Here is a 12,551-nt window from a genome sequence, read left to right as displayed (position 1 = left end):
CCAGATGCTTTTCAGCAGTACCACCACCTAGCCAGTTATTCCCCATTTTGTAGTTGTGCATTTGATTTTTCCTTGCTAAGTGTAGTACTTTGCCCTTGTCTTTATTGAATTTCATTTTGTTGATTTCTGACCACTTATCCAATATGTGAAAGTGCTAGTAACCACTCCCAGATTGGTGTCATCCATTAATTTTATAAGTATACTCTCTACTTCATTATCCAAGTCATTAATAAAAATACTGAATAGTACTGGACCCAGGAGAGACCGCTGCGGGATCCCACTAGATATGCCCTCCCAGTTTGATAGAAAACCATTGAGATCTGCTCTTTGAGTACAGTCTGTTAATCAGCTTTGCATCCACCTCATAAGAGTTTAATCTAGACCACATTTCCCTACTTTGCTTATGAGAATGTCATGTGGGACTTTGTCAACAGCATTACTAAAATAAAGAGCTATCATGTCTTCAGCTTCACCCCATCCACTAGGCCAATCACCCTGTCAAAGAACCTACATGTCTTCAACTTACATGTGTTCAGCAGCCACAGCCTGGCTGGAAGCCTGCTGCTTTCACATCCCAGCTGCAGGAGGATTGCTCTCACTGAGCGATACCCTTCCCTCTTGGTATCTGTTGCAGTGAAAGTCTGGGGCAGGCGCTCAGTTCTTGGCATGAGAGAAACCTAAAGAACATTCTGGAACAGTGGGAAAGCTACCATCTGAGTCACTGTGGTTTTAAAATAGCAAATGTGCTATGCAAATTGGCAACTGCTATAAGATAAGCACAGGAAGGTATGCAATGGTTTTAAAAGTTAATGATTTATATACTTGGAGCTAAATGGTACTTTTAGTCATGCTGTGGCAGCCCCACTGATGTCACTAGGACTGCACAGGTGTGACAGAAGAGTCTGTTCCCTCCCTCATTTCCCCCTCCAGCTAGACTAACACAAAGCTGGGGGAACCTGTTGTACCTGTAAGAACCTGGATTTGCACCACAGATGTGCATTTCTAAAGATTCATACGTATTTGGGTAAAGTCTTTTGTAACAATAGCCACCTTAGGAGGGGAGGGACGGAGACTCTTGCTTCGCAAAACAATCCACTTACCAAACGTAGCCAAAGCTGAAGCACAGCAGCGTGGTGCAACCCATGACATAAAAATGGCGCTTTGTAAAATAGCCTTTGACCCCTCCTGTTTTCCCTGGAATAAAGGAGATGTGCAAGAGATTGGTACACGCAGTTCAAAGCCGTATCAATTGACTGCCAATCCAGTTCCTTTTGCCATGCTGTGTGGTAAGGCTAAAAACCTGGATACAACCCACAGAGGGGGAAAATTGCTTCACACAACGCTAATTCCAAACTCCTTCCAGACACCCATTATATAAACCTTACAATAGCCCCATGTAGTGGGTAGGTATTGTAATGGACTGGTTAGTGTGTGTGTTGCCACTGCCTTTTACTGAATGGAATCAGAACTCCTCTAGTTGTCATAGGCGCTATACTGTCAGTAGGGAGAATTCTCCTTCGGGTTAAGCAATAGGATAACATAAGAACATAAGAACATAAGAAAGGCCGTACTGGGTCAGACCAAAGGTCCATCTAGCCCAGTATCTGTCTACCGACAGTGGCCAATGCCAGGTGCCCCAGAGGGAGTGAACCTAACAGGCAATGATCAAGTGATCTCTCTCCTGCCATCCATCTCCATCCTCTGACGAACAGAGGCTAGGGACACCAATCTTACCCATCCTGGCTAATAGCCATTTATGGACTTAGCCACCATGAATTTATCCAGTCCCCTTTTAAACATTGTTATAGTCCTAGCCTTCACAACCTCCTCAGGTAAGGAGTTCCACAAGTTGACTGTGCGCTGCGTGAAGAAGAACTTCCTTTTATTTGTTTTAAACCTGCTGCCTATTAATTTCTTTTGGTGACCCCTAGTTCTTGTATTATGGGAATAAGTAAATAACTTTTCCTTATCCACTTTCTCAACATCACTCATGATTTTATATACCTCTATCATGTCCCCCCTTAGTCTTCTCTTTTCCAAACTGAAGAGTCCTAGCCTCTTTAATCTTTCCTCATATGGGACCCTCTCTAAACCCTTAATCATTTTAGTTGCTCTTTTCTGAACCTTTTCTAGTGCTAGAATATCTTTTTTGAGGTGAGGAGACCACATCTGTACACAGTATTCGAGATGTGGGCGAACCATGGATTTATATAAGGGCAATAATATATTCTCAGTCTTATTCTCTATCCCCTTTTTAATGATTCCTAACATCCTGTTTGCTTTTTTGACCGCCTCTGCACACTGCGTGGACATCTTTAGAGAACTATCCACGATGACGCCAAGATCTTTTTCCTGACTCGTTGTAGCTAAATTAAACATAACAACAGCTTCATTAAACCTACAGACTTATGAACAAGACACCAATTTCTACCATGCTCACATACTACTAGATGGTGAAATGTATATATACACTCGCTATATGCCTGATCCTTCACTCATTGACATGAATGGCAAAACTGCCATTGAGTTCAGTGGTGCAGGATCTACCCCTACACACACAACAATATATACACATTTCACAGATTCTATTTTTATATACAACTCTTGTAACGGAAGATACTTGCCCAAGTTCATGCAGCAAATCTTTGACACAGCTGGGAACAAAACCCAGACTCCCAGTTCAATGATTAGCTGTAAGACCTTCTTCCACTCTTCTGGGGTCTTATGCATAAGGAAATACAGAACACACAGGCCACAGACCATTAGAAGTGCGAGGAACTGGCCAGCCAAGTGGCTGATTATTTTGAGTGGTCATGAAAGTGGCTGTTGTGTTGGGCAACTCTAGTCTAACAAATATAACATAACAAAAATCCAACTCAGCTTATTACATACAATTGCTTATAAAACTGAACAAATATTCACGATAGAGTGAAAAGAACAGGAGTACTTGTGGCACCTTAGAGACTAACAAATTTTAAGGTGCCACAAGTACTCCTGTTCTTTTTGCAGATACAGACTAACACGGCTGCTACTCTGAAACGATAGAGTGAATTAGTCTAGACAAAAAGGATGGTTACGATCATGACTGGTAGACAAAAGAGAATGGAACTGGAAACTAATGGACCAAATGATCTGTTGGAAATTAGGCCTAATAGGTGGACAAAATAATGAGACAATAGGCTGTTCCACCTGCCACTCCCTTTTGGAGTTCTCAAAGAGGCTTTGGAGGGGAATCATGGTGTCAGGGTGCAGACAAGTGGATTGGTAGGAGCAAGCTTAATACTTTACTTTAAATGTTTCAGTCGCTTTTCCTTCTTATCTTAATAAAAGGTTGTCAACGCTGCTTCCCCACTCTGAACTTTAGGGTACAAATGTGGGGGCCTGCATGAAAACTTCTGAGCTTAACTACCAGCTTAGATCTGGTCCGCTGCCACCACTCTCAATGCTAATTCCCTTCCCTGGGTAGCCTTGAGAGACTCTTCACCAATTCCCTGGTGAATACAGATCCAAACCCCTTGGATCTTAAAACAAGGAGAAATTAACCATCCCCCCTCCTTTCTCCCACCAACTCCTGGTGGATCAAGATCCAACCCCCTTGGATCTAAAAACAAGGAAAAATCAATCAGGTTCTTAAAAAGAAGGCTTTTAATTAAAGAAAAAGGTAAAAATCATCTCTGTAAAAGCAGGATGGAAAATAACTTTACAGGGTAATCAAACTTAAAGAGCCCAGAGGACCCCCCCTCTAGCCTTAGGTTCAAAGTTACAGCAAACAGAGGTAAACACCCTAGTAAAAGGTACATTTACAAGTTGAGAAGACAAAGGTAAACTAACACGCCTTGCCTGGCTGTTTACTTACAAGTTTGAAATATGAGAGACTTGTTCAGAAAGATTTGGAGAGCCTGGATTGATGTCTGGTCCCTCTTAGTCCCAAGAGAGAACAACCCCCCAAAACAAAGAGCACAAACAAAAGCCTTCCCCCCACCAAGATTTGAAAGTATCTTGTTCCCTTATTGGTCCTTTGGGTCAGGTGTCAGCCAGGTTACCTGAGCTTCTTAACCCTTTACAGGTAAAAGGATTTTGGAGTCTCTGGCCAGGAGGGATTTTATAGTACTGTACACAGGAGAGCTGTTACCCTTCCCTTTATAGTTATGACAAAGGTTATAAAATGTTGCAGTGTGGTTGTTGCCACAGGACTAAGCAGGCTGAGGTCTCAGTAGTCAAAACTCTGAATCACGTTCAACTCTTTAGGGTTGTACGGTGATAAAATTAATTTAATTTGGTGGGTCACCCAAGAGTCTAGGATAAACATACATCACCATAGCTGGTTAGCTTAGTAAACAAACAGTTTTCAAAATTGTTTTTAAAAAACAAATATTTGCATTAAAATCTTTGAACATATTAAGCTTGTTTGTGCTAATGATGGAAAGCAAATTGTTAACTCTTATGTTTTGAAAAAATAAGAGTACTTAATAATTGTTTTAAGATTTTATTTTAACCTTTTAACAAATGTTTTGTTTTGTTTCTTTTTCTTTTTTTGGAGGATTGTAGTTTTTGTAATTGATAATAACTTTGATAGTTTTATGTAAAGGCATTTTAAAGAAAAAACAAAAGTTGTAAAAATGAAGTGTTTTAAATTGTTGAAGGTTAAGCTGCTAAAGCAAACTTTTGCTAAAATGTCATCATGGGTTATTCCTTGTTAACAGAATGCCAGCTTAATTCACGGCTGCGACTGTGAATTAAGAGTCAATCCACCTGAAATAAGGGCTGTTGCCGGCACCAAACTTCATGTTGTAATTTTTGTGATTGTTTTGTTGTAGATGTTAATGTGCCTTGTTGTGTTTTGCATGTGCAACAGCACAGTGCTAGTGTTGTGGGGTCACCTCTCTGTGATAAGCTATAAGGTCACAATGACCACATCCTCCCAAAAGCTGGTGGTGAAACAGGTTGGGCAAAGTCTGTCCCTGGACAAAAATGCCTGTGTACTTTTCCCCCCACTTCAGGGTGTTGGTAAATGATTCATGAATGCAAAAATACTCACCACCACCCCCCAATTGTGTTGTTGCTTCTTTTTAAAAGACCGCAACATACTTCGTTAAAAATGCCATAAGGGGTAAATAATTTTCCAAGCGAGTTAGTTTAACCCCTCATGTATAGAATGTTCATGATTTGTGTAAATGTGCAGTTTTAAGTGTGCAGGTGGCAAAAAGAGGAAAAGATGGTTCCCCCTTGTCACTTTTATAAAAAAAAACCAACCATTCTGGCCATACAGCCAAAGTAGTAATAAGAGCTGGTATGTTTCTAAACATTTTGAGAGCAGATTACAGCAGTTCTGTCTGTTTTATAAACCAATGTCTGAGGTGAAGCAGAATTGGTTCATAAAAGAGGGATACTGCAATAACTGGGGCCTGCTCCAGTTGTGAGCTCAGCTGTTGGAAAGTGAGTGAAAATTCATAAAATGTCACAATCATCAATAGCAATGAATGTTGATAGAAAACTGGGAGACAGACTGAATTAGTCCAAACCGAAAGGTCCAGTACCAGCCAAGGGCTGTGTTACGATCATGACTGGTAAAAAAGGAAGAAGGAACCAGGAACTAAGGAACCAAACAAAACACCAAGGACAGCTGGAGTGAAAGGAACAAGCTTCACCATCCTGGCTGCCACCCCCACTACTTCCTGGGGGCCCTGGTTCCACCGTGACACTGCTGAGCCTTTATCGTCCTGATTCTGCGAGATGGCCTGACCAGACTGGGCCAGAAAGAGGGAACTATAGGACATCCCCACCTCCTCCAGCTTCAGATCAATCCTGAACACCACCTGGAATGAGAGATGTGGGTTCCTGCTGTCACCTCTCCCACCTGTGTCCTTTTTCTTCCACACCTTATTTCTTCTCTTTCCTGCCTCTCTTTGCTTTTGTTTAATAAATGTGTAGCTGAGCCCGCCAAGACTGCATTTTTTTGCAACAATACTGTGAGCCTTTAACCAGAGAGGCAGCTAAAAGCAATGACTTAAACAGCCGACGATGCAAGTCTGACAGATCTCAAAGCGGCTAATAAAATCGTGACCTGTGCCAATGTTTTTCTGGCCGTGAGGCTGCAAGTGAAAGCCAACACAGGAGACAGAAGCTGCATTTTCTATTTTTGCTATTCTTTTCTCTTCCCTTTTGTTTGTGTTTGTCTTGTTTTGTGTTTAAAGAAACCAGATCAGACGTTAACAATAACAGCAGCTCTAGCCCCTCTGAACTAACTTTTGCTCTTTTCTCCAAAAATGACAGTTATTATGATCATTAATATAAAAGACTATCAAAGAGAAAGTTTTCCTTATAAAAACCCCAGCTATAGCTAACGGGAAAGGGAGGAAGGGAAATTGGTTAAATGAAAGCTTTAATTAATACATTACATTATAAATGCTTCAACTGATTTTCCTTTTTACTGTATCTTTAATAAAAGATAATAACAATTTTTAATGGCATTGGTTGCAATGGAGCTAAGCAGGCCAAGGTCTCTGTATTCAAAAACCCCAAACCATGTTCAACAGTTTAGTGCCTGTATAGTGACAGGGTCGTGTTAACATCTTTGGCTCTCTGGGCCCATTTATTCCTTCAAAATTAACACACCATATCCAAGCCAATGGATAATGGGACTGCTCAAAAGCTAATGGGGCTCAGCACTCACCAGCAACCCTACAGGCTGGTTAAATGAGCAGCATTCATTGGACAGGCCTGGATCCACCAACACTGCCGGTGGATCTAATGCTGCAATAGAAGGGAACAGCTGCTAGGAAACCCCCTTCTTTGGCTAGCTCCAATTTGCAACTAAAATCTGTTCAAGGCCACATCGTATGCAGCTGTACAACTGTCCCTGACATGTCCCCTGAAAATACTGCCATGTGCCCGGAGTACTCCAAAAGGCAAAATAAATCATAGGCCAATGCTCTTTCAGCAACAACAATGGAAGCAGCGACCAGTTCGTCAACATTTTTAGGCAACTCGATTCAGATCACGCAGTCTGACACTATAGATACATCTGGACAATGCCCTGTTCTTTTAAAGAAAGAAACCGGCTTGATATAAACTGAATTTCAAGGGGAGGTGTTTACTCTCTGATTAGCAGGTGCAAGACCCCACTCATCTACTAATGACTGCAGGATTTGGCGCCAGGACTGTACAGTAAAAAGTTGGGGATAAAAAATAAAATAAAAAAAGGCTAAAAAGCACTCCACTTCATTTCTGCAAAGCATGTGATTTCAGGGAACAATCCCTGAGGGCAATTCTAGAGTAATCTCCATGAAATTCTCCATAGTAATTTAAGCCTTCAAAAGGAGGGTAAGAGAAACACGGAGAGAGTATTCTATTTTACAAAAGATTCTGGAAAATGCAGATTTGGATCACATACATTATCAAAAGATTGAAATGTTTTAGTGGTAGGGGCTAGTTCTTAAACACAAATTGCTCTTTTTCATAAGACACTCTCCTCCAGAATGAACCCAGCTTCAGGAAAACCTGTTGGTTTCTGACATTTCCTTGAAGAAAGGGTCATGAAATCCGTAGTCTACAGAGGAAAGAAAGGGAGATAGGGAAGGTCTAGAAACCCTTACTCATGAAAGTAGTCCTAATGCAAGCAGTTCCACTGACTTGACCAGGGCTACTTACAAGGAATTGCACAATCAAGCTGGAGATTTAGACTGTCACTGCCATATAATTACATTCACAAATGGTGGATTTCTGCCACGTTCTAGATGAATGCAAAGAAAGCTTGAAATCCAGCTCAGAGCCTGGGATTTTTGTGTGTTAGATTTTCCCCCCAAATTATTTGTAAATATACAGACCAACTCAGACAATGGGGAGAGCAAAATAAAAGTGCTTTTTACATCTGATAGAAAGCCAGTGCAGTATTTTATATAATATTCTTATTGACAATCTTCCATATTCCCAAAATAGATCAAAAAGTATGGGCCCCATCCTGCACCGACTGAACTTCGATTGTCTTTAGTGGGTCAGGATTGAGTCCTATATTAATATATACATAAATACGTGCAGGTAAAATGCAGAGGAACAAATTTTCTCCCCCATTACACTGGTGTGACTTTACTGAGGTTAACATGTAGGGCTGCAGTCAACTACCCCAGCAAAAATCAGATCTACGCGAGCCAGTGGAATTAATCCAGATTTACCTAAGTTAATAGCATATTAGTTTGTCTCAAGTATTTAATATCTGCTACTTTTAAGTTCCTTCTCCACATTTAAAACACCCGGTCTCCACGCAAACCCCAGACCTACTGTATTTTTTCAAAATCTAAATAAGATTCGACATGACACAGCTCATAGAACATCTTAAAGGAAAATTTACAGGTACCTTGGTCCTTGTCCATCGCGCACCCGATTACTCCCAGAGGAAGGAGTGTGAGGAAGAAGGAATTGCGGCGCTTATTGCTGACAGCCGTGGACTGGAACAGCCTTAAGAAGCTGGGAGCTGCAAGCTCTCTATAGAGGCAGCGGTAGCCCAAACCTCTTGTTTCATATCCCTATTGTTGCTGATTTATTGCATGGTAATTAGATGGGCAGTTTGCAAGCAGAGGCCAACCTATGAGAGTCCCCATGCTCTGACTCAGGCCAGTCCTGCAATCCTTGCTCACGGAAACTCTCACCAGGTTCACGCAATCTCACTAAGGAGGAAGCTGCTCAGGTACAATAAGCTTTGCCACACCTATGGCCTAGAGCCACCCTGACCGTGAAAGACAAAGCATGTCAGGACAGGCTGGGAGCGAGGGTGTACTGTACCTTGCTGGGAGCGAGGGTGTGAGCCTTACTGCCGCTCCCAGCATGCATCACCTCAGGAGCTAACGGGCTAATGCGGAAGGAACATTTCAAAAGGCCTCGTACGCAGATTAAGAGAGGCAAGGGAATGGATACATAACAGGATGTGGTTTAACATTTGCTTGTGAAACCGTTTCTGTAACTCATCACTTCTTTCCACAGCACCCCCCGCACGCCACTCTGAGGCACATGTTAGACTGAAATAGCAGTGCCTGTCTGTCCCACCTAGGCTGGTGGTTTGGCCGCCTCGTGTCATCACATAATCTTGCTGCACAGTAAGGCTGCAGCGGTGTTTGCAGAAGCAGCCATTGCTCCTGATGTAACAGCTGGGATAATAGGCAAATAGTTGACCTTTGCTCTAACAAGATTCTCCCCCCTTAAAAGCATTTTGAGAGCTCTATGGCCCCCCAATTCTCAGCTTTTACCGGCTGGTACAGTGCCATCATTCGTTGGTATACAATTTGATTAGTCATTCGTCGGATCAATGCAACTATCCAGGGAGCAAAGCAAGCTAGGATTAATAGGGTTATAATAAAGAGTACAAAGAGGGGGAAACCTTTTCGAAGCCATTCTAGTTGCGGTAACCAGGAAGTAAACCAGTCCATAATGTTGTATAATCCTCTCAGGGGGCCACTCCTGAGTTCCCCACGTTTGGGAGCTTCCGGCGGCCAAGGTGGAGTCCACGAACCGCTTTTTTCTAATTAAATCATCATACACCTTAATTCCCAATTTATTTCCCTGCATCTGGGGTAATAGAAAGAACAAGGGTCTTATATATCCAACATAACATATTCCTGACCAATTTGGAGGCAATCTTCGGTAGGCATAGGACCCACAGATCCAATAATGGCCTTTCAGGGCCCAGGTTCCATTAGCAAAGGGACCATCCCAGGCCTCAGAGTCTTCTGGCTGTTCGAAATATAAATAACTGTCGGTCCCTAAAGGTCCCCCAACGGTTGAGCCACCGTATGAATCGCAGTAACTACACTTCCACGCCCCAGCTCCCGCCTTCCAGACACAATCACAGCCCCATTTTGGCTGATTGGTGCTAGACCAGAACTGGCTGAAACCCCATACTCGAGTTCCATTCTGATGCTGCCATGCCCATTGAAACCATCGTACCATGTGGTCCTTGCTAGTGGTATTGTCTTGCCGGCAACTCGAAAATAAGGCATCGAAGAACCCATCCTGTCCTACCGCCTTGCAACCTTCGCCAAAGGGTGTTGGGTGGAGCATTTCACCCAACTATTATTGGTAAGCCTTACATGGGTGTGGTTTCATCGCCCCTGATATTTAGAACAGTCATACGGGCGACAATAGGGATCCCAGCAGTCAAACCCTGGGGATAGAGTCCAGTCACACTTGCTTTCTCCCACGTACACTCCCTCCCGCCTTGTCCGATTAAGGCAAAGAGTACCCATTCCAGAAGAATAAAGTCGCCAGGGACTACTATCCTCAGTCCAAACTCCCGTTCCATCGTGGACTATACTTAAATTACTGAGCCACCACTTGGGCCGTACTGGCTGGGCTACCCAAGGCCATTCATTTAATTCTCCTGGGCCTCCACACATGATTAAAGGAGTTGGCTATTGTCTCCCTCAGCTGTAAAAACCTATTTTCCCAACCATAATAGTGATGGAAGTACATAAACAGAAATATCAACAATAATTTCCTTATTGTTTCCTAAACAGTCCCATTAGTCCGTCCAGCTGCTGATACTCCCAGATGGAGTCTTCACCTGTGCCACCCCGGGCGTCCGGAGCCGGGGCGGGCAGAGGGCTGATGTCCTCTTCCGCTGACTCAGTTTCCAGGTTAGGGTTCAGAAATCGTTTTACCCGCGTATGGTGTGTCCATTTGTCACTCCCAAGAATTTTAACTGCAGCTTGGCTGATGAGCGAGACAGTGTGCGGGCCGTCCCACCGTGGTGTAAGGGGGTCACGCTTCCACTTCTTGACAAGGACCTGATCACTGATCTGGAACGGGTGCACGGGCTGATCCAAAGGAAGGGCCTGAAAAGGCACCGCATATCGATGCAGCTGTAACAAAACAGATTGCAGCCCAGAGACCTGTTTCCATAAGGAGTCCTTCCCCATTTCCCAGTTTACATCCTCCCGGAACCCCGGGATAAGGATTCGGGGGGGGAACCCGAAGACCAGTTCAAAGGGTGAAAGCTTAAGACCCTTACGCGGGGCCCTTCGAATGCGGGTAAGGGCGAGCGGTAGCGCATCAAGCCACTTTAAACTGGACTTTGTGCATAGTTTAGTGAGGGTATCCTTGAGAGTTCTATTCATTCTTTCCACCTGACCCGAGCTCTGTGGCCTCCAGGGTGTATGCAACTTCCATTGTATACCGAGTGCCTGGGACACCTGTTGGACCACTTGTGAGGTAAAGTGGCTTCCCTGATCAGACTCAATTGTTTCGGGGAGGTGGAATCGGGGAAGTATTTCATGCAACAGGGCCTTAGTAACAGCCCGGGCCTGACAATGCCGGGTGGGGTAACACTCTACCCATCCAGTAAGCTGATCCACAAATACGAGTAAGTATTTATAACCTCTGCAAGGGGGCATTTCTGCAAAATCAACTTGCCACCTCTGGAAAGGGTATGTGGCCCATGGCCGGCCTCCCATTGGGGTGGGAGGGCCGCACCCCTTTTGGTTGGTTCGTTGACAAACAGGGCAATTACTAACAATTCTCTGGGCTTCCATGTGCATGCCCAGTCCCTTAAGGGATCGGGTGGCCAAATCAACCATTGCCCCCGACCCCATATGTCCCTCTTTATGTATATGCCGAAGGATTTCCTGAAGCACTGGTTGGGGGACAAAAATCTCCCCCCCCCGTAATTTCCACCACCCAGAGGGAACCTGCCGGGCCCCCGCAGCCTGCGCGTGGCATACTTCCTCAGCTGTGTATTGGGGAGGGGGGTCTTAGCTTCTGTATCTTGAACCAAGAGGAGCCATGAGGCCCCTTCCCGTGCGGCCTGATCAGCCAATTGATTATATCTACGCTGTTCGGCCTCCGGGGCCCTTCCATGAGCACGCACATGTATTACGGCAACCCGGAGGGGAAGCATCAGGGCCTCAAGAAGCGTTTTGATGAGGCTCCCATGTGCAATTCTTTGGCCTGAAGCTGTGATAAATCCCCTTTCTCTCCACAGGGTCCCGTGAGCATGTACCACCATGTAGGCATAGCGACTATCAGTATACAGGTTAATAGTTTTCCCGGTCCCCAACCGGAGAGCCTCAATAAGAGCCACTAACTCCGCCGCTTGGGCGGACAAACTAGGGCTAAGTTTAAACTTGTATATTCCTTTGTCCTTAATTATTACTGCTGCTCCGGTAAACCGCTTGCCATCTATCACATAGCTGGACCCGTCAACGTACCCTTCAATTTCAGGGTTGGGCCAAGGCAAGTCCGAGAGGTCAGGGCGGGGTTTGGTTTCCTGTTGCAAGACTTCAATACAGTCATGAGTGGGTCTAGTCTCATGGGAAACTCGAGGATCGGGCAATAGGGTAGCTGGGGTGAGGGAGCTAACTGTCCTAAAGGTTAAGTTAGGGGCTAGCAAGAGCCCTACTTCATATCTGGTATGTCGGCTGGGATTTAGATGCTTTTCCCCCGCACCTGTCCCTAGTATTTGAGGCACCCCATGGGGGACCAGAACCTCAGTGACCCCTCCCAGGGTCAATTTTTCAGCCTCCTGGACAAGGAGGGCGGTTGCTGCAACGGCCCGTAAGCAGGCA

The 12,551-nt window shown here is 44.4% G+C and overlaps 1 protein-coding gene across 2 annotated transcripts in view; it reads right to left on the bottom strand.

Annotated features, from left to right (window-relative positions):
• The window catches only part of ABO (ABO, alpha 1-3-N-acetylgalactosaminyltransferase and alpha 1-3-galactosyltransferase), a 59,510-nt gene that overhangs the window by 8,604 nt on the left and 38,355 nt on the right, over positions 1 to 12,551 (bottom strand). Inside the window, exons 1-2 of one of the 2 annotated variants that reach the window (XM_065418901.1) lie at positions 8,354 to 8,455; positions 1,101 to 1,194 (exon numbers count right to left, since the gene is read on the bottom strand). The exons of the other annotated variant lie outside the window; for it this stretch is intronic. Of the exons in view, the coding sequence (XP_065274973.1) occupies positions 1,101 to 1,194; positions 8,354 to 8,369 (110 nt within the window). The 5' untranslated portion in view covers positions 8,370 to 8,455. Of the gene's footprint in view, positions 1 to 1,100; positions 1,195 to 8,353; positions 8,456 to 12,551 lie in introns of those variants that run through there. 2 annotated transcript variants of the gene reach the window in all.

This window comes from Emys orbicularis, chromosome 18 (assembly GCF_028017835.1).
Source record: "Emys orbicularis isolate rEmyOrb1 chromosome 18, rEmyOrb1.hap1, whole genome shotgun sequence".
In the NCBI taxonomy this organism is placed as follows: Eukaryota; Metazoa; Chordata; order Testudines; family Emydidae; genus Emys; species Emys orbicularis.
Note: the sequence above shows the minus strand (reverse complement) of the source record. Positions and strands in the feature narration are given on the sequence as shown.